The sequence below is a fragment of the Euprymna scolopes genome, chromosome 24 (assembly GCF_053919585.1).
Source record: "Euprymna scolopes isolate OS-2025 chromosome 24, ASM5391958v1, whole genome shotgun sequence".
In the NCBI taxonomy this organism is placed as follows: Eukaryota; Metazoa; Mollusca; class Cephalopoda; order Sepiida; family Sepiolidae; genus Euprymna; species Euprymna scolopes.
The window spans coordinates 107,608,057-107,631,249 of NC_136505.1; the positions used below are offsets into that span (position 1 = coordinate 107,608,057).

The following is a 23,193-nucleotide window of genomic DNA, read 5'->3' on the forward strand; positions in this document are numbered from 1 at the left end:
ATATATAACACTCTAGATTGTTATTATACTCACCTGAATTCAGTGTTTAATAATTCTTGATTTCCTTCCTCCCCGTGGCAATTTGGTGGCCTTGAGGTAAAGGTGACTTTGTGGCTGGATTTGGATCTCATTACCAGCAGGAATTGTTATTCTACACTGATGGTTGCATAAGTATGAAACACTAGTGTCTGTAGGTATTAATGAATAATTATTATTTAATTATCATTATATATATATTAATGGCCACAAAGACACAACCGAAGCAGCAAAACTAAAGCTGGCTTGCAGAACACTATACATATATATATATATACAAATGTAGGCGAATTTGAGCATATTTTATAAGTTTGAAAGTATAAGTTCTTTTTTTTTTTTTTTTTAACCAATTATCATAAAATTTTAACCATAGAACAGTATTATAATCTTCAAAAAGCCCGGTGATTTTCATTTAGTTTTGTTCCATAGAACCAAAGATATGAGCATTTCAATATTCAATTTGGCTACCAGTGTGTGTGTATGTGTGTGTATATATATATATATATATATATATATATGTATATATAAAATGAAAATTACAATTGAATATACTAAAATGATACAAGATGGTAAAATTAAAGTAAATTATAAATATTAAAGAATTAATGTTTATAAAATTATCTCAGCCAGATATATATATATATATATATATATATATATATATATATATATATATATATACTCGGGTTTTTTTATATTCAAAAGTAATGGACTAATGAATTCAACGAGGTTGTTAGATAGTGCTCAATAAAAAGAGCTGATAATACTTGTTTATTGTTATATAAACATGCTCACATCCCGCTGCTACAAATAGCCACTTGTTTCAATCAAACAACAGTTATCATCAGGCAGCGACTTGACTATTCAAAAGTTCAATGAATAATGAATGGTTATTCATTGAACTTTTGAATAGTCAAGTCGCTGCCTGATGATATCTGTTGTTTGATTGAAACAAGTGGCTATTTGTAGCAGCGGGATGTGAGCATGTTTATATAACAATAAACAAGTAATATATATATATATATATATATATATATATATACTAGAATTTCAGCCCGGCGTTGCCCGGGTGTTTGGAGGTGTATGTTGAGCAAAAAAAAAAAGAAAAGAAAAAAGCGGTAATTTTTTTAAAACGTTGACCCCTATTATGACCCCTTAACATTCATTGTTTGGGGCTCAAATCAAGTTATTAAGTTAGAATCATGTCCAAGAAACCTATATCTAAAATTTCGAGTGTTTAGACCCAAAATTGACGGAGGAGTTTGGTAGAGTTCTCAAAGGTCAAATCGTTGACCACTTTTTTCTTTCTTTTTTGCTCAACATACACCTCCAAACACCCGGGCAACGCTGGGCTGAAATGAATTTCCATTTCTTAAATTTCAATTGTTTATACCCAAAATTGCCGGAGGAGTTTGGTAGAGTTCTCAAAGGTCAAATCGTTGAACTTTGACCTCTTAACAGCCAAATTTCTGATCGAAAACGGATTGCAAAGATTTTCCCAAATCTCAGTACCCTGTATATCAAATTTCGAGCCTGTAGACTTAAAATTGACAGAGTTATTGCGTAGAGAAATGTACACACACAGACACCTTCACTTTTCTATATATACTAGCATTTCAGCCCGGCGTTGCTGGGTGTTTGGCGGTGTATGCTGAGCAAAAGAAAAAAAATAATGCAGTAATTTTTAAAACTTTGACCCCTATTATGACCCCTTAATATTTATTGTGTTGGGCTCAAATCAAGTTATTAAGTTAAATCCATGTCCAATGAACCAATATCTAAAATGTCAAGTGTTTAGACCCAAAATTGTCGGAGTAGTTTGGTAGAGTTCTCGAAGGTCAAATCGTTGAACTTTGACCCCCTTAACAGCAAAATTTCTGGCTGAAACCCGATCACATGGATTTTCCCAAATCTCAGTACCTTGTATATCAAATTTCGAGTCTGTAGACTAAAAATTGACAGTTATTGCGTAGAGAAATGTACACACACACACGTTTACTTTTATATATATATATATAGATATATATATATATATATATTTTCATAAAATCAAGACAATAAGAATAAAAAATGATAGCATCATAGTTTGTATTTTCATATTCGTTTCATGACCATTCGGAAAATTTCAAACATTATGTCATGCAAAAATATTCCAAAATAGCCACTCTTCAGACGGTGAAATACACTACTTATACATATAGGAACATACTTCTAATCTCTATTTAAGAGAGCAAGCAGTTGGACCTACCTAATACAAAGGCTGCTAAAGGGTCAAAATAAAAAAAAATGGTACTTTGGGGTCATTGTTTATCAACTGTTTCTCGACTGCGTATGCAGGAATCATTCACATTACAGTAGGCACCGCCAAAAATGGCCGAAAAATCAAGTTGTTGTTTTTTAAAACGAAATTACATTTATTAAAATCCATTATTTCTGAGTAACTTTTTTTTTCCAGAAAGATAAAACCCTGAATTTTATCATATAGAAAACAGAATAATGTAAAACTTTTTCTACTATTTTTAATTAAATTTTAAATGTTAAATTTTCCCCAAAAGTTAACAATTGGAATTAATTTGTTTATTTCTTGTCCAACTAAGATTTAGGGTGATTTTCTATGAGAATATGCAAAAATATTATAATATAAGTACCTGGATTTCAAATAATTCCACTTATTCATATAGGCAACCAGTTACTTCGAGTCGATTTGATTACTGTTTACATTTGTGCTTGATAAAAAAGCAAACTTATGGAAGACCAAAAAAACCAAAAAAATTATTTTTCAGTGACGAAAATTTCAATGTATTATTAACGCTGAGGCTGGCCAGTACCAGATGGGTGACCATTTGTATGAGTTTGGTTTTTAATGTGTATGTGTGTGGGGGTCAGGCTCTTCAAAATGGGGAGGGGGGCAATTTAAAGCAGAATAAAAAAAATTATTTCAGCGCGTTTGGTCCACCGTAGTCGAAAGGCGGCAAACGTTTCCAAACTTGATCGAAAAAAATAATGATATTTTTAACACAAAGGGCACAATATTTATCAAATTTTTTTTTTTTTTGTATCGATTCTTCAAAGCATGCTCTGTTTAATAATGGTCATGCATTATTCGGCTCGCTAAAAAGAAATTGTTAATTTATTTATCAAAGATTTTAAAATGTCTTTTTTCGTATAAATATTAAACAAATTTTTTTTTGTTTTGCTTAACTTAAATTAATTATTTTACTTAACATATTCACCGAATTTCACACTTCAAAACTCAAAAGCGGGATAATTGAACACAATCGAAGTTCTGATATTCAGACATCAAAATAAGGTATGCAAACAAGTTTTTTTTTTTTTTTTGATCTATAATCCCGTCCCTTACAACAACATAATATGTTTTGTTCAGTTTCAGATGATTATTTTAAGCATATTTGGAACCCCCTCAAAACAAGGGCGGGTTTTGTAAGCAAAAAAAAAATATATATATAAATATTGTTTATGAAAAATAAGTGCATTGTTATTAAGTTCATTCTTCTCTTAATAATCACTGAAAATTTCTTATTGATTGGATAATTACCTGATTTTTGGTAGATTTTTAAAAAGACGGTCTGTCAAAAAGTACTTACCTGCCCCCCCCCCCAGTTTTGGCGGTGCCTACATTACAGCTTCCTTATGTAAAGAATAAGTAGATTTGAAAACACTTTTTAAAGAATTTGTTAAGCAGGTTTAATGTGTATCGTACTTGACTTTAGGTTTTGATCGCAGATTGTTTAGAAAAAATATAATACTCGCACGCACATGTCTCAGTTTCTTTCATTTTATTTTTACTTCATTATTTTCAAAGGAATTTAACGTTACGTTTGATATCGGGGAACGCCGGGTACAACTGCTAGTATATATATGCATACACATATATATATATATATATATAGTTGGTATATAAGATGAAGAAAAACAAAAGGTAAACTTGTTTCAATAAATGTAATGTGATCAGTATCCTGGAGTCAATTGACTCAGAAGGTAAAAAGCGTTTGACCTTGCGTGTGTCACTATAAAATTTCTTGTGATTCTTTTCACGTCTCGAGTTTTGTGGTTTCTATTACTGCATATAATTATCTAGTATTTTCTTACGTTGATTGTCATGTCCCTCGTTTTTATTACGTTTTATATTTTGATAAGTTCTGTTGGTTGGATTGGCCTAAAGATATGCCCACGCACGGCCCTTTTAGGAGGTTATCAGAGCCACTTTTTTATCAATAAAAACCCCTAAGAATTCTGACACTTTTTTGTTTTCATGTTCTTTTATGGAACTTGCTGCAGACAGTGTATGACGCCACTTAATATTAAGAGCTTAAAAGAAAGAACGATGATTATCGCAAAGATAAGAGATGCATATTGACCTTTAAACTTAGATTACATCCTATATTTCTTATGAGAATTTCTGCCAATTTAATTAGTCTTAATGACGTGAGGACAATTTATAAGAACGATATGCAATATACTTTTGTTTTGAAAAAATATCAGTGGTCTTATCATTTTGACCAGGTGAAAATGGTTGTTTTTTAAAAAATAATTATTAGATCAGCGTTAAGGTTTCGAATTAAGCAGATTTCATTTTTTTTTTCCATATTTTCCCTTTTGGCAATGGTTTCAACCATTTATTTGATTAAAAATTCGATATTATGCATAAACGTTTACTTTCTTAAGTGGTCTTATGATTTTGACTAGGACTGTATATATATATATATATATATATATATATATATATATATATATATATATATATATGTGTATGTATATGTAGTTTTTTTGTTGATTTTTTTTTTTTTTTTTAACGATATTGAGGTTAGCGTCTTCACCTTGAAGATCGGATGTATTTTTTAGAAATTGCCCATTTTTTACTTTGGACGAAAACAAATAATATTTTTATTTATTTTTTTTATTTTTAAAACAGTAGTCTACGTACATGCATGTTTCGGGGCCCTACCCCTCTTCAGCGTAGCTTGACTTTTATTAGGACTCGAACCCTGGACCTTATGTATTTCAGTCCAGAACGTCCGGCATTGCTCAGTCATAAAATATGCTTAAATATATTTGAATTTATATATATATATATATATATATTATTACCTTTTGACATTTTTTTTCAAATTTTCATGCATGTATAACTTCTAGCAAAATTTTAGTATTCCATTTATGTGCTAATTAGCAACATTTATAAACTACATATGATGTTGGTTGGTTGTTTTTGTTTTATGGCATATCAACCCTTTTCAGGTTATTTAATGCCGAATCCAGTGATTTTTTTTTTTTTTTTTTTTTTTTTTTTAAGAAAATTTTTTTAATAGAATATATATATATATTTTTTTTTTCAAGTCGGTTTCTATTTAGCTCATTGTTGGGACCCTAACAGGTACTACCACTCCAAGTCAGAGTGGAGCAGGGAGAAATGGCAATTAAGGGGTGGTTCCACACTCCTCAAAGCCCTCAAGCTGGGGCCTCACCATCAGATATAGTTCAAGGTCATATCCAGGATCGACTTTATATGAATTTAATTTTGCTAATTAGTTTCCTCTGAGGATAATAGCCATTTATTGAGACTCTATGGAATAAGGAAAAAAATTTCTTTGTACTCCTTGTCGGAAAATAAATTGTTAAATTTAATTTACAAATTTAAATCCAATTGTTCTTATATATATATATATATATATCAAACGTCTGGTTTGTTCAAAATCGATAAACTAGAAATTCACATGCCCGTTTTCCGTGAAATTTTATAAGAGTGACTGTTTATCATCTAACTGTGTTTTTAAATACTAACAAGTAAAAAATATTAACATATAAAAAATAAACTTTTCTTCGTCGAGAATACTTTCCGATTTTAGCCGATTATATTGCTTATTCTTTACTTTATCCCTTTTTTTTTTTAAAGCAGTTTTACGTTTGTTCGCTATCTTTTTTTTTTCTGATTTCTTGAAGTTTAATATTTTTTTTTTTACTTTACCCCCCCTTTATACACACACCTCAAAAACAATCGGGCAACATTCTGCGTCACTATTCGGTTTTTATTTCCAGTAGCTTTTTCAGTCCATACACCACGATTTGACAACTCTAATCGATAAGTGAAAAAAATCCTCTATTTTGTAAAATTTAAATTCATTTCACACTTTTTTTTTTTTAATTTAAAGCAAATTGCTCGCCAGATGGTGTGTTCTGAGTTGAAACATAATAGTCAATGAACATTGACAAAACAATCTTCGTCGTTAAAACATAATTGGCAGCACACTGGGTTTTTTTTTATATATAAGAAAGTATGAACTTTTTATTATTAAAACTATAAATTGTTAGGTGAAAGTACAGTTTTTTTTTTTTTTCGAAGAAAATTCACGGTACATATGCATTTTGGTAACGTGCTGAAAAAATATCTTTTTATTTTTTATTTGCTTTTGCAGCCATTTTTACCATGCAGAGAGGAGGGTGTTTTGTAACTATTCTTTGCTAACAACTAGCAATTTATTATTACAAAAAAAACATGAAATTATAAGAAAAGAAAGATAGTGTGACAGTTGAATTTAACTTAAAACAAAAAACAACAATGCGATTATGGTCCGATTACGATTACATTCGATTGTTTCGTGTCTGCTTCTTTTTTACCGTAAATTTTTAGGTTCAAGTTTTACTTTTTTAACAAAATTAAATATATGAACTTTTTTTTATTATTGATTGTTAGGTGAAAGTATAGGTTTTTTTTTTTTTTTTTTTTTTTTTGCGAAGAAACAAAATTGAAAGTACACGTTTTTCTCCAGAAATTTTTATATGAGGTTATTTTGAAAGCCATTCTTAACAAGGGGAGGATGTTTTGTAACTATTCTGTGATTACACCTTACAGTTTCCAAAAAAGAAAAACCACAAAGATATCTTGAAACTTTAATTACACCTGAAAAAACTATTTAAAAATAGTGTTGTCTCAAATTTTGCACCAACATGGTTTACTTTTACAGTGTTATTTTTATAGCCCCCCCCCCGTGTAAATTCAAGTTTTTTATTGTACGGTGGAAGCACAGAATCCTTGTAAAAACACCCTCAGCTCCTCATTAAGAATGGTTTTCAAAATAATAACATTAGTTCAGCACGGACAACATACATACGTACCCAAAATGTCAATTATATTGGGAAATGTTTCTAATTTATAATAAAACTAGCGAGGGGTACCCGGCGTTGCCCGGGTGTTTGTAGATGTGTGGAAAAAAATAGATGCCTGTGAAAAAAAAACAAAGCCTTGACGACGCGCAGTTGGAAAATAGTAAAGTGTAAAAAAAAAAACAGGTGCGCGTTTTTGATTGATGTGACGGCAATAGGTATTCAGCAGTTAGCATTTTGTGCGGGACAGTTTTTAATGAGGTCAATAAATCGGTATGTTTGTTTTTAAAAACCCGCTCCCCCGTCTGATATGACGAAGTCGACATTGACCAAACGTTCACTGGCTCTGGGCCTGTTATTAGAGTCGAGTTTCGCTTTTTGTTTATACCGAAAACCGAATGTAACGCGTGCCGATGCGGGAAATGTGGAATAATTAATGTTTGAAAGTCAATAAAATTAAATAGACAGGCGAGCTCCGTGGTTAAGGGTGGGATATTACAATTTATAGATGATATAAAAAGTTTTAAGAAGTTGTGAAGCGAGCGAGCGCTTCTCTGAAAGAAGCCTTTTGTAGACATCAAGGAAAAGCGTACATACATACATACATTTTCGCTTTTATATATATAGATAAAACATTTAATCCTTTTAAAACTTCATCTTACGTTATATTTTTTTAATTTGTTAAACAACATGGTTAATTTAACTTAAATTTTAATCACATGATCACATTTTCAATAATTATATGATTATATTTTAGCCATTTTGCTGATACCGGTGTCGATCTTTAAGAGTCCCTTTTAGTGATTACCTGGTTTGAGGATATTTGTACAACTAAATGGCAAATCTGCCTTTTGTGCTTTCAACTAACAATTTATTACAAAAACAAAAGGTAAATTTTCACATTTTTAACATAGGTGGGTTGGGGATGTTTATTCCGAAAGCCGTTCTTAACAGGGGGAGAATGGTGGTATTTATTCCAAAAGCCATTTTTAACATGGAGAGGTTAGCGGTGTTTATTCATGGCTGCCAGTAAATTATAGTGCATAGTACAGGTCTTTATATCTCGAACACTACTTGCCTCTGCAAATTTTAAATGAGATTTTCTTATTCAGCATAGTCGAGCATTTCTAAAAGTAGTCATTTTTTAGAAAATTGTGGAGGTGGACCAAATATAAAAAAAAGATACCAAAAAAGAAACCTTTAAAAAACTATTTTAAAATAGCACGGTACCAAAAATAAAAATAGATAGAAAAATAATCCCTTCGGATTTGTACTTGGACAAAGATTTGAAAAAAAAAAAATGTCAACAAAAACAAATATATAACAAGTAAATATTTTCAAAGGCAAGATAAGTTACTTTTCTACCTAACTGGATTATTTTTAGTGTTTTCATTGGGTTTGTGTTATTGTACACATAGATTCGAAAAAGTTGTCAAAAAACAAATGTATAACAAATATTATCAAAGGCAGGATAAGTTACTTTCCTACCAAACTCGATAATTTTTTAGTGTTTTTATTTTATGTAAAATGTTTATTCGGCTTGAAAAACATAGCATTTACCGTTATATTTGAAAATTACAAATGGCGTCAGATTCTGTGTTAAACACGTTAAGTTTGGGAAAATGAGTTAAAATTAAAAAAAACTGTACAAATTACTGTTAAATAACAACCGATTATATGTCAGCCTATGTCACGCTAACATATAGAGTGAGTTCCGAACAGTATTTTGTATAGTTTTTAAGTTTTATCTAATTTTCCCAAACTTAATGTGTTTAACAGTTTGCCGCCATTTGTTTTTTTCACATATACTGATAAACACTGCATGTTTTAGAACCGATTACACATTTTACATTACATAAAAACACTTAAATCTTATCCAGTTGGATAGAAAAGTAACTTATCTTGCCTTTGATAACATTTGTTATATATTTATTTTTCAGCAACTTTTTCGTATCTGTGTTTAGTAATACAAACCCTTTTTATTTAATGTAATGTTTAGTCGGCTTGAAAAACAGTGTTTATCAGTATATTTGAAAAATACAATTGGTGGCGGACACTGTTGATTACGTTGTTTGGGAAAATGAGTTAAGACTAAAACACTATACAAAATACTGTCAGAAATCCACCAAATATGTCAACCTATATCACGGTAAGATATTCGGTAGGTTTCTGACATTTATAGTTTTTAACTTATTTTCCTAATCTTAACATATTCAACAGAGACTGCAACCATTTGTCTTTTTCAAATACATCGATAAACACTGTGTTTTTCGAGCTGACATTTTACATTAAATAAAAACACTACAAAATCATCCAATTAGGTAGAAACGTAACTTACCTTACCTTTGCTTTCATTTATTTGTTTTTGAACAACTTTTTCGAATCTGTGTATTGTAACGCCCCTTCCCTCTAAATACTAATTAAAAACTCACATTTTTCGATACAAAAACAAAACAAAAAACAAATTCGATTTAGCATTTCAACATTTTAGCAATGTTCGGCTTAATCCACTGATTATTGGTCAAGTCCAAGCCATGATTGACGGAAACTCCTGAGGATCTGGAGCCAATTTTGCGAGAGTACCATTTTTTTTTACATTTTCGCCTTTTTCACTTTTTGGATTGGATTGCTGTACTAAGAATATAAGAAACATACATTTTCTCTTTTTATTAGATTTTTCCATTACACCACATTGAGCCACAGCAACGCGTGGCAGGGTACAGCTAGTATATATATATAAAATGTTATTAATGTATTTTTTTGTTTTTCTTGTAGGAATTGGCCATCTATGAAAAGATGGGAGAACGTGTGCAGATCACAGCAGATGGTCAGTTTATTGTTTTCTTTCATTTTTATTTTTTTTTATATAGTTTTGAGAAATAAATCCGGGTTCTAGTGTATGAAAGGGATCCCAAATCATAAAATTCAGGTTACGTTGTATTAGCTGACCAGTATCACATCCAATGACATAGCCTTCTCATTTTTTGATCCGTACGATCTTTCACCCCCCCCCCCTCCTCACACACTTATTTTGTCACTGGATTCTTATATGACTAAAAGTACAATAATTGTACGGAAGTTAGTAGTGACAGCTTTATCTTCGTCAAGTATCAGGTCTGTTATTGCAGACATTGTACAAACACACATACATGCATACAAACGTACAAACACACAAACAAACGTACATACAAATATAGAAACACACATACATGCATACAAACACACAAACATACATAAAAATATAAAAGCACACATACACATAAAAACGTACAAACAAACATACAGAAACACATACATACAAATATAAAAACACACATACATGCATACAAACACACAAACATACATAAAAATATAAAAGCACACATACACATAAAAACGTACATACAAAAAACACATGCATACAAACGTACAAACACATACAAATATAAAAACACACATACACACATACGAATGTACAAGCACACAAGCATGAAAACACACATACATACACACAAACAAACATACATACATACAAATATAAAAACACATACATGCATACAAATACACATAGGGTAACAATAGTAAGCATAGTCCAGTATCTGAGGACCACACCCTCTCAATGGTACATGAACATCAAGAGACAAGAGCCAGCAGAACAACATCAGTCACCCAGCTAGCCAAGCATTTTGATCAGGACTGCCTCACAGATGAGGCTGAAACACTAAACAAGCCACAGAAATAGCATAAATATACCGAGACCTTCCAAAAGAGGAAGCTTGAAGAGTGGGACCAACATCAGTATGCAAAGTATTTTTTTGGGGGGAGGTAACTCTCCCAGGAATACATAGACAAAGAAGCTTCCTTGGACTGGCTCAAAAGGGGATCCCTCCACCATGATCAGGAAAGGGTCACAATGGCTGCTCAAGACCAAGGATTGATGACCAATGTATTCAAGAAGATGGCAGGTCTCACTAATGACAACAAATATAGATTCTGCCACACGGAATTGAAAAGTGTGAGTCAACTGGTATCAAGTTGCAAGGTTCTTTTAGGGGACGGCTACTATACAGCGAGACATGATGGAGTATGTAAGTACCTCCACTGGACCATCTGTAAAAAATTAAACGTCCAATGTAGCAGCAAATCCTGGGAACATCAACCTGAAAGAACAGTTGAAAATGACTTATATACCATACATTACGTCCATATAATCTCTACAGCCACCTACCTTGAAAATGCTGCTGTGAAACCTGACATAGTTATATGGAATAAGTCAGAGAGAGTTGCAACCTTGGTTGAGGTGAGTGTTCCTAATGGAGGACTGAACAGAGCTGAAAGGGAGAAACAGACCAAATATCAAGGTCTCATGTATGATATGAAAAGAAACTGGAATCTTAGGGAGATATAAATCATACCAGTTATAAATAATTAAAAAAAGTTGCAGCCCTTTCTTCTGACTTCTGTGTCTCAATATATTCTTTATCTTTTTAATTTAGGTCATGTGGTATTAGCTGACCAATGTCACAAACCCAGCTATTCAACGTGTACATCGTTATAGAACATATTCATTCACACAACGTAACATATACTCGAGTGTTAAAACAAAGTAAAAGAATATGCTGTTGTCATAGCCCTAGTCGTGACTCATGGCCACAAATACTATTTTACTCCCTAAAAGAGAAGTAGTAACTAATGTTTAAACTCTCTCCAGATTGCTTAGAAGTGCATACCTGTGGAATTCTCTTCCGTTTGCTTGTTTCCCACCTGACTACAACTTGGATATCTTCAAGTCCAGCATAAACAAATTCCTAATGAATCGCCCCCTTAAAAAAAAAAAAAAAAAAAAAAGTAGGACACTTAATCAAATCTCCAATACTAACTATTCCTGCGATATTATCCCATTGTTTACTGCACACACGATAACCCTTATCCCCGAGTGACTTCCGGGCCTTGATAAGTGGTGATTTCCATGTAAACCCCCCCCCCAAAAAAAAACCAGGTTCAAAGACAAAAATGCAAACCCTCAACCATGAAAACAAAATGTTAAAGTAGCAGAGTTTGAGACAACTTAAGATTCACGTTAAGATTTTGTTCTTTAGAAGCGCTGGTTGAATTTGAATTAAATAACATACGTATTATATACATTTGAAGCCAAAACAAACACATTGTTACAAAATAAACAGATTTATTTTGTTTGAAATTTATATCAAAATTCATAAATATATTTCGAAAGGAAACCTTCATCTTCAGTATTTTTTTTTTTTATTTTTTTTTTTTTGCAATGTTGTTGTTGGAGCAAAGAATTAGCCGTTTGTTTCTACGGTAGTTTTTTAAGTCTCTGAATGGTGCGTTTGGTCACGCGATATTCACGTTAAGATTTTGTTCCTTAGAAGCTGGTTGAATTTGAATTAAATAAGATGCGTATTATATATGTATAACGTACATGTTATATACATATTATATACGTCCAACAACAACATTGAAAAAAAAAAAAATGACATACTGAAGATGAAGGTTTCCTTCGAAACATATTTATGAATTTTAACATAAATTCCAAACAAAATAAATATTTGTTTATTTTGTTACAATGCGTTGTTTTGGCTTCAAATGTATATAATACGTATCTTATTTAATTCAATAAGATGAATAAATTGAACTGAACAGTAATTGCTGTAAGATACCTCCCACATATCAAGGCCCTGTCGGTGGGGCATTAGAATACGCCGACTGCCCCCCTGCAGAGGGTAAAAGTCCCTCAATGGGGGTCCTGGATATGACCTTAAACTATATCCAGTGGTGAGGCCTCAGCTTGTGGGCTTTGGGGAGTGTGGAGCCACCCTTTAATTACCATTGCTCCCAGGTCCACTCTGACCCGGAGTGGTAGTACCTGTTAAGGTCCCAACTATGGGTTAAATAGAAACCGACGTGAAAACAACAAATATATTCTATTAAAAAATTTTTTTCTTCAAAATCTTTGGATTTGGCATTAAATAACCCGAAAAGGGTTGATATGCCGTAAAACAAAAACAACCAATCAACCCACATATCAAATAACTTCTTAGGCAGGCTGAGAGAATGATTTTATAAACATAGTAATCAGTAGATAAGTTGGTACTGTTGTTTTTTTTTTTTTTTTTTTTGATATACTAATGAATCGCCTTTTATCACGGCCTGAACGCAACTCAAGGAAAAGGGTTAATCAACACCACCGTGAGAAGAATGGAAAAATGATGGTTTGAATGGGCAGGACTTAATTATGTAAGACTAGCCTGGGTGCCCGGTGTTGCCCGGGAGTTTGGAAGTGTGTGTGAAGTAAAAAAAAAAAAAATAAATAAAAAAAAGTGGTAGTAGGCAGACAGGCAGGCTTGAACCTGTACAGCAAAGGACGAAAAGAATGTGAAAAAGAAAATGCGTGACATCTTTGCCGTTGCGTCCAGCACAAAACCGGAAGTGGCAAAGGTTTAAATTAAAGCCAGTTAATCGAAAACAGGAGATGACTTTTGAAAATATCAGCGAAAAAAAAAACGGCCCCTCCCTGTAGAAAAGTGCTCAATTGAGAGTGTTTTTAGCTAATTTTTATATACATGTCGTCTGAATGGTCGTGCTTCAAAACGATACCAATCTTGTGAAAATCCGTCGCCTCTGTTGAAAGTTTTAGGCAGACATACAAACATACATACATACATTTAAACAGACAGGTGAGATTTATATAATAGATGACAGCTCAACAAATAGTTTGTCGACATTGTATTTGCAAATAACAATGTTGTAGTTAGTTGGGAAGCAGTCTGCATTAATGAGTTCCACATAAAGGAAGTTCTTGGAAAAAAAACTGTAATACTTCTCTTTAGTTTTAGTATTGGGTGATACACCAATTTGAACACTTCCGTGTATTTATCGAAGTTATATCTATGGATATTTTTTGCCTATGTATAACTTCGATAAATATACGGAAGAGTTGGAATTGGTATAATCGCCCGAGAATGTTGATGGCTTGTTTAAAAATTGTTTTATCAGTTAGGCCCGGGACTTTTTGAGTGAATGCATTGAATTCATTTTCTCCCAAATTTCGATTTTCAGTTTTAAAAGAACACGGATTTGGGGAGCGCAAATACTTTGATCTTTTGATTGCTGAAATCACAGACTCTGACGATCTTGCCAAAGGTAAGTCTCTCTCTCTCTCTCTCTCTCTCTTGCTTTGTTTCTTTCTATTTTCTTTTTTCTTTCTCTCTTTGACATGGCAATTGCTGCTATGATTTGGGTCAAGGTTTTTCAACCATTTTATTCCAATTTCATGAGCCCCCCCCCTCCCCCTTATTTTTTTTAAATTTTTTTTTTTTTTACATAGGCATCACCACATTATCAAGGCCAAGAGGCCACTCAAGGATAAGGGTTAAAGAGTGTACAGTAGAAATTGGACAATCATTAGTAATGAAAATTTGGTAAATTTGATAACTTATATGGAACCGCTCATCAAGAACTTATTTACGTTAGACTTGAAGACAACCATATTGTAGTCAGCCGGAAAGCAGGAAAACTGAAGACAATTCCACAGGCGTGCAGTTCTAAGAAAGAAGCTTTGTTCATGGAATCTACGTTTAGGTTTAGGCACAGATAAAGAGTGAGGGGAATTATTGATAGTGTTTACAGCTAGACGAGTGTTTCTTGTGAAAGTTTGGCGAGGGGGGACCATAGATTGAAGCTCAGTTGAACAATTTAGCCGAGTTTCAGCCTCTGCATCATTCATTTGTAAAAGCAAACCGTCTTTTGGTTGTATATGTCGAATGTCATGATCTGGGTAGGATTACCTTAAGCTGTGTAAAAGAGAAAAAAAAATGTCTTTTTCATCTGTTTTGTAAATAAATCGTACTTTTTTTTTTTTTTTTTTTTTTTTTTTTTTAAAGAAAAACCCTAAAAATAAGCAAACTATAAAAAGACTCATGTTTTCAAATTATCAATAAAAAAAAAAAAAAAAAGTCTGAAAATATTCAAGATGACCGTTTTTTGTTTTGCATTTAATTTCTTGGAGATTTCAATTAATCATACATAATTTTTAAAGTTTATAAAATCCTTCCGCCTTTTTGAGGTAAAGATTGATTATTTGTATTATTTCAATTTTTTGGACTATTATTCTCATCGAGTTTTCACGTTTTGACCGATGTAACCTCCTACCTTCTTCAGATGTATCTTGCTGAACTCAAGGAAACATGAGCCATTCACGACCAGTCGTCAGCTCATTTACCCCTCGACTTGTCTCTCTCAAACTCCCAACTGACTAAAATCTAATCCAAAACTGTACATGCATCAAAAAACTAACTCCCTTTTGTAAATACGTCATTAATACACGTAGCATTAAAGATCACCTGATGTTTTTGCATAATCAATAATGAATGTTTATTTTAAAATTCTTAAATTTTCCAAATAAAATTCCTGTTCGATAACATTCCAAACTTATTGTAAATATTTTATTTCAAAATACCTATTTTCACTGACATTCCACTTTGACTATAAAACACAATAATAATAATCGACTAGCAATACAGAGGGAAACAATAAAATTGTCACTCTAAATAAAACAACAGTACAGTTTTATTTAAAAACTTTTATTGCAAAAATCAAGCCAGATAACTTGATTATGTAATAGAGATGGCATCTATTCATTGTAGCCATCTTCAGCCTCAATCACCGCCTCGATACAGGTCTGAACTGGGAGTATGCCTTTTCCACAAGTACTGGCGGAAGCTCAGTGAATACTCAGCAAATACTCGGTGATCAGGCTGACTTTGCTGTTGTGGGAGATCATGTTGGTGATGTTCTTGATGCATATTTCTTTTATTTGCAACTAAAGGCTTCCAAATTTTTTTTTTTTTTTTTTTTTTTTTACAAAGGCATCACCACATTATCAAGGCCCAGAGGCCACTCAAGGATAAGGGTTAAAGAGTGTACAGTAGAAATTGATCAATATAGTAATCATTAGTAATGAAAATTTGGTAAATTTAATAACTTATATGGAACGGCTCATCAAGAACTTATTTACTTTAGACTTGAACACAACCATATTGTAGTCAGCCGGAAAGCAGGAAAACGGAAGACAATTCCACAGGCGTGCAGTTCTAAGAAAGAAGCTTTGTTCATGGAATCTACGTTTAGGTTTAGGCACAGATAAAGAGTGGGGGAAATTATTGATAGTGTTTACAGCTAGACGAGTGTTTCTTGTGAAAGTTTGGCGAGGGGGGACCATAGATTGAAGCTCAGTTGAACACTTTCCATGAAAATAACGATACATCAGAGACAAACTCGCAACATCTCTTCTGTGAGATAGAGGTTGCAAGGAGGAGAAAAGGACATCTCCTACGAGGCTACGAAGTCTATTTTGAACTCTATCAAGGCAGGACAAGTCCTTTCTAGCAGCTCCTGCCCAGATGTGGCAACAGTATTCCATCCTTGGACGTACCTGGCTCTTATATAGATAGAGAATAGCATCAGCAGTGAGATATCTACTGGATCGATAGAAAGATCCCACCATTTTTCCAGCGGCCTTGGCAACAGATTTAATATACGTGTTCCATTTAAGATCAGGAGTAATGGTCAAGCCCAGAAGCTTGTCAAAACTTGAGGCCTCCTGAAGACGAGAGCCATTCATTTCAATTGATGACAAATGTGGATTAGAATGTTGATGATGTAAAGAGAGAAGCTTTGTTTTAGATGCATTAAAAGTAACCAGCCACTCCTTTCCCCATTGTACTACGTGCTCAAATGCTATTAAATTTAGTAACATTTGGGAGCCCTTAGTTGTAAAAAAAAATAAAAAATAAAAACAAATATTGTACACCATTAAAATTTCGGTGATGGAAGGGAGATAATTCCCATGTCGATGTTTATTAGAATTGCCTCCCCTTTGTCAATCAATTTTTTTTTTTCCCAATTACAAAACAATAACTATAAAATAGATACTAACTCCACAGAATACGAAAATATCTACAGAGCTAGTAACTTTTCTCTTTTCTTTTCCAAACAACCACCAACATGCTTGAAGATGGTCGAAGGACAATCCGACCGAAACGTTGCACAAATAACTCTCAAGATGAGAACAATAGTCCAATCAATACAAGTAATATAAATAATCATCCCTCATCTAAAAAATTTAGAATCTTAAATATTCCAGTAGTTTATAAATACACTTTTGCTGAATGGACGATCTGTGAAACTGCAGTAAAGTCTTAAGATAAGTTACATTTATGATTCTTACTAGCATTTCAGCCCGGCGTTGCTCGGGTGTTTGGAGGTGTATGCTGAGCAAAAAAAAAAAAAAGAAAATTTTTTTTTAATTTGACCCCTATTATGACCCCTTAAAATTTATAGTTTCGGGCTCAAATCACTTTATTAAGTTAGATCCAGGTTCAAGGAACCTATATCTAAAATTTCAAGTGTCTAGACCCAAAATTGGCGGAGGAGTTTGGTAGAGTTCCTAAAGGTCAAATCGTTGAAATTTGACCCCTTAACAGCCAAATTTCTGGCTGACACCCGTCACATCGATTTTCCCAAATCTCAGTACCCGGTATTTCAAATTTCGAGTCCATAGACTAAAAATTGACAGAGTTATTGCGTAGGGAAATGCACACAGACAGACAGACAGACAGACAGACACGTTCACTTTTATAGATATATAGATATACTAGCAGGGAGACCTGATGTTACTCGAGGTTGAGTAATGAGCCACAAATTTTTCACACTCAATATTTTTATTGTCATTGAAATCAGTGAAATGGCTCATTTTATAATCAAATCGATTGATTGCCTGCTTTAATAATGGACTCAGCGCAGCGCATTGAAAGAAAGCATCACATACCTTTCAGCAGCTACTTTGTTCATTGTAGTTTACATTGCACTGTAGAGAACCTACTGTTGATTTTATAAACATATTTTATGTAATGGCTTGAATTAAAGTTTAAAATTCTAAAAATCAAGTATCATGGTTCAACTGTGCCTTAAACAGAAACATTCATTTCGAACATGTATCTGTCTTATAAAAATGACCACTGTTGATATTATATGCCGGACTCTTCTGCTTGTGTGGTGATAAATCTACTCAAATGCACTTGTAATCTTAAGTTGTATAAGTTGTTAACTTTCGATTTTTTTTTTTTTTTGTTTTCATTTTTTCTCATTTAATAAAATTTTTGCAGCTTCAAGTGTTTTTAAAACAGTTTATCTGTTTATTTGAAATTTTTAATTTTATAAATGGTGCTTTTAAGGGCTTCTGCCAATTTTATATATCTATATATCTATATAAATATATATAGATAGGTAGATAGATAACGTATAGATAACTTAATTTTATGCACGTAAAAATATTTAAATGAATACTTAAATACTAAATTAATTACAAATAATATGACGTTGCAAAGAAAAAAAAAGAGCACGCAAAACTTTAGCTCACTGCGAGACTGTGTTGTTATATAACGCCGCAGGCGCCATCTTGGACCTCTTTTCAGCATCATGATGCTGCATCAGCAAAGTGCACACCGAGGCCGCTTAAGAGGTAAGCCTGCGGTCCCACAATTTTCACCACATAATACGTGTTAAAATGTGGGGCGACTAGAATATAAACAAAGGGCAGATAACTACTCTTTTTACAAGCACTCGGGGAATGAAAAGAAAGTAAAACATACCATATTATAGGATTGGTTGAAAATTATGTGCTTTTTTAAGAAACATTCTCGTTTTTTTCAAAAGACTTTTTGTATTCCTACACGTCAGCACATAGGAAATAAATGCAGAAAAACATTAATATATTTTTTGTATTGATTTTTTATTCATATTCATATATATATATATATATATATATATATATATAGCCAGTAGAGTTTAGTTTCCTAGAAGTACATCCAATGAAACAACATGTGTCTACCAAAATAGTGCTCAATGCGTGAACAGAGCAGGTATATTAATTTTATTTATACAAACATTAATGGCTACATATGTGCATACATGTTTCTGTAATCACCCGCATTGGGGGATTACGTCTTCAGGCCAAGAATTACCGTCGAAAGTGATATTTCAACCAAATACATTTTCCTATTTCGTTTGTCAAGTTAGAATGTAACCTGGGTGGGAGTCATAAAATGGTAAGAGGACAAGTGAGGTCTTTGAAGATAATAAACATCTTTTTCATTTCTCCTTCCCCCCATCCAACCTATCTTTTGGTTTTTATGGCATAAGGTACTTGACTCCCACCAGGTTACATTCTAACTTGACAAACGAAATAGGAAAATGTATTTGGTTGAAATATCACTTTCGACGGTAATTCTTGGCCTGAAGACGTAATCCCCCAATGCGGGTGATTACTGAAACATGTATGCACATATGTAGCCATTAATGTTTGTATAAATAAAATTAATATATATATATATATATATACATATGCATATATATTTTGACAGCAAGTCGTTATCAAGACACCTTTGATTAAATAAGAGAGAGCTCTTTATTTTTCTGTTTTTTTTTCTCAATCTACTGAGCATTTTTTCTTGTTTCAGTAAGTAATTTGTGTATTAGGTGGCTGAGTGAATTTTTGTCAGCCATTTTCCTTTATATATATATATATATATTTGAAAATTCTTTTTGGGGTACCAAATTTAATCATGGCTAAATATAGACTAATTAACATGATAATTAAAAAAAAATAAATAAATGAAAAAAGTCTAACTAACCGGGTTTAGTTCCTTGCTCAATTGAGGAAAATTGATTAATTCATTTAGCTAGCCCTTTTCATTTTTCTTAATCATCATGTTATTTGGTCTGTATTTAACCATATATATATATATATATATATATATATATATATATATTTAGTAAGGTGATTGATAATTTAAAATTAAAAATCTGTTTCATAAGAAGGAGCACAACAAAGCCAATAGTTTGTACGATTGTGTCGGAAATGATGTTTTTATTGCGATAGACATTAAGTAACGGACAATAATTTTGACATATAGTTTTTTTAAAACAAAGTCTCCTCATCAGCAAAAGTATTGGGTGGGTTTATTTATGTATAAAAGACACCATAAATAAACCTAGCATTTTTAAGTAAGGCAGATGTATCTTCTAATTGTTCGCCTTTTGAAAACCGTAATTATGTTCAACGCATTCATTTGGATGTTGAATGTAGCTTATAAATACACGATATATATATATATATATGCATATATATTTTGACAGCAAGTCGTTATCAAGACACCTTTGATTAAATAAGAGAGAGCTCTTTATTTTTCTGTTTTTTTCTCGATCTACTGAGCATTTTTTCTTGTTTCAGTAAGTAATTTGTATATTAGGTTGCTGAGTGAATTTTTGTCAGCCATTTTCCTTTATATATATATATATATATATATTTGAAAATTCTTTTTGGGGTACCAAATTTAATCATGGCTAAATATAGACTAATTAACATGATAATTTAAAAAAAAAAAAATAAATAAAAAATGAAAAAAGTCTAACTAACCGGATTTAGTTCCTTGCTCAATTGAGGAAAATTGATTAATTCATTTAGCTAGCCCTTTTCATTTTTCTTAATCATCATGTTATTTGGTCTGTATTTAACCATATATATATATATATATATATATATATATATATATATATATATATATATATATATATATATATATATATTTAGTAAGGTGATTGATAATTTAAAATTAAAAATCTGTTTCATGAGAAGGAGCACAACAAAGCCAATAGTTTGTACGATTGTGTCGGAAATGATGTTTTTATTGCGATAGACATTAAGTAACGGACAATAATTTTGACATATAGTTTTTTTAAAACAAAGTCTCCTCATCAGCAAAAGTATTGGGTGGGTTTATTTATATATAAAAGACACCATAAATAAACCTAGCATTTTTAAGTAAGGCAGATGTATCTTCTAATTGTTCGCCTTTTGAAAACCGTAATTATGTTCAACGCATTCATTTGGATGTTGAATGTAGCTTATAAATGCTCGAATTTCGAAAAAAAAAAAAAACACCCAATATTTTTGCTGATGAGGAGACTTTGTTTTAAAAAAAACTATATGCCAAAATTATTGCCCGTGATTTAATATCTATTGCAATAAAAACATTGTTTCCGAAACGATCGTGCAAATTATTGACTTTGTTGTTCCTTCTTATGAAAGAGATTTTTAATTTTTAATTTTAATTTAAATTATAATTTATCAATCACATTACTAAATATTAAAGTAGCTCTAGGATATTTGCCTATCGAGCTTATTATATATCTGCATTACAACGAGCACTGTTCTTTTCTTGTATTTTAATTAAATAAGTAATTTTACTATTACATTAAAATACACTCTGCTCTTTAGATTACTGTTCTAACCCCCTTTACACACACATATATATATATATATTAAATATATATATATATATATATATATATATATATATATATATATATATATATATACTAGCAAAAGTACCCGTCGTTGACTGGGTTCAAAAACAGCCTACAGAAAATGGACTCTGATTTATAAAAGTATGATAGGTTATGAAAAGGAAGGGTTGTAAAGAGATAGCTTCGAATTTGGGGGTATCAAGACCAAAGCAAAATATGATGAAAGTAAAAATAAAATAGATAAACCCCATAATTTATTATACCATACCTGTTCACACTGAAACACTGATCACAATATTCTGTGGATCTATATTAAAAAACCTTGTTAAATTTTGTGACATATTTCCATTCTATGGAGGTCAGGCGCGAACGAACACCCCATAATTTTATTATACCATATTTCTTCAACTGAAGCATAATTATCAAAGTATACTTACGCAAAAAGTCTTTATTAAAGTTTGTGCCTATTTCCATTCTATGGAGGCCATGCACGAACGCAGACCCCACAATTTTATTATACCATCCCTATTTAAGTTAAAACATACTTATCAAAGTATTATTATGTACATCTATATTAAAAACACTTGTAAACGTTTTTTTTTTTAATTTTTTATTTCCATACTTTGTGGACCAGGCGCGAACGCAGACCCCACAATTTTAATGAACCACCGTTCTGCCAGATCAAACATACCCATTCCTGTGTCTTGATACATCTTCTATCATTATATGTAATCAATTTTTTAAAATAGTAAACCATATAGGAGTCTATTCATGCCCAGACACGTTATTTATTTACTCCCCCACCGAGTAAATTAGGCACAAGGCCGATTTTTAATGTGAGGAGTGAAGGGGAAATGGGGACCAACTCCGCGGGGAGTAGGGGAGCTGGATAGTGACAATTGGTATGAAGGGTTGCCCCTACATTGACCAAGGTCATATATGTGGGGTTGCCCCCACATATGGTCTTTGCTTGCAGTATCTGCCGGAACAGATACTACACTTTGATCTTGGCCCGAAGGCCACGGAGGTTGCCTAGTCGTGACCAGACACACACACACACACACACACACAATTCAGCTTTATATTAGAGACTAGCGAGGGGTACCCGGCGTTGCCCGGGTGTTTGTAGGTGTGTGTGAAAAAAACCCGAAATGTGAAAAAAAAACAGGTGCCCGTGAAAAAAACCCAAAGCCTTGACGCGCAGTTGGAAAATAGTAAAGTGCGCATTTTTGATTGATGTGACGGCGATAGGTATTCAGCAGTTAGCATTTTGTGCGGGACAGTTTTTAATGAGGTCAATAAATCGGTTTGTTTGTTTTTAAAAACCCGCTCCCTGTTTATTAGGGGAAGTGTCTCGTCTCGAAATGAAAGCTACCGTCTGATATGACGAAGTCGACATTGACCAAACGTTACTTAGCTCTCTAGAGACCACTGGCTTTCGGCCAGTGATTAGAGTCGAGTTTCGCTTTTTGTTTATACCGAAAACCGAATGTAACACGTGCCGATGCGCGAAATGTGGAATAATTAACGTTTGCAAGTCAATAAAATTAAATAGACAGGCGAGCTCCGTTGTTAAGTGTGAGATATTACAATTTATATATGATATAAAAAGTTTTAAGAAGTTGTGAAGCGAGCGAGCGCTTCTCTGAGAGAAGCCTTTTGTGGACATTG

At 32.5% G+C, this 23,193-nt stretch overlaps 1 protein-coding gene across 1 annotated transcript in view; it reads left to right on the plus strand.

Moving 5' to 3' along the window:
• The window catches only part of LOC145246897 (diamine acetyltransferase 1-like), a 40,905-nt gene that overhangs the window by 3,238 nt on the left and 14,474 nt on the right, over positions 1-23,193 (plus strand). Inside the window, exons 2-3 of the mRNA XM_080108769.1 lie at positions 9,931-9,982; positions 14,215-14,298. Coding sequence (XP_079964895.1) covers positions 9,931-9,982; positions 14,215-14,298 — 136 coding nt within the window. The remainder of the gene's footprint in view (positions 1-9,930; positions 9,983-14,214; positions 14,299-23,193) is intronic.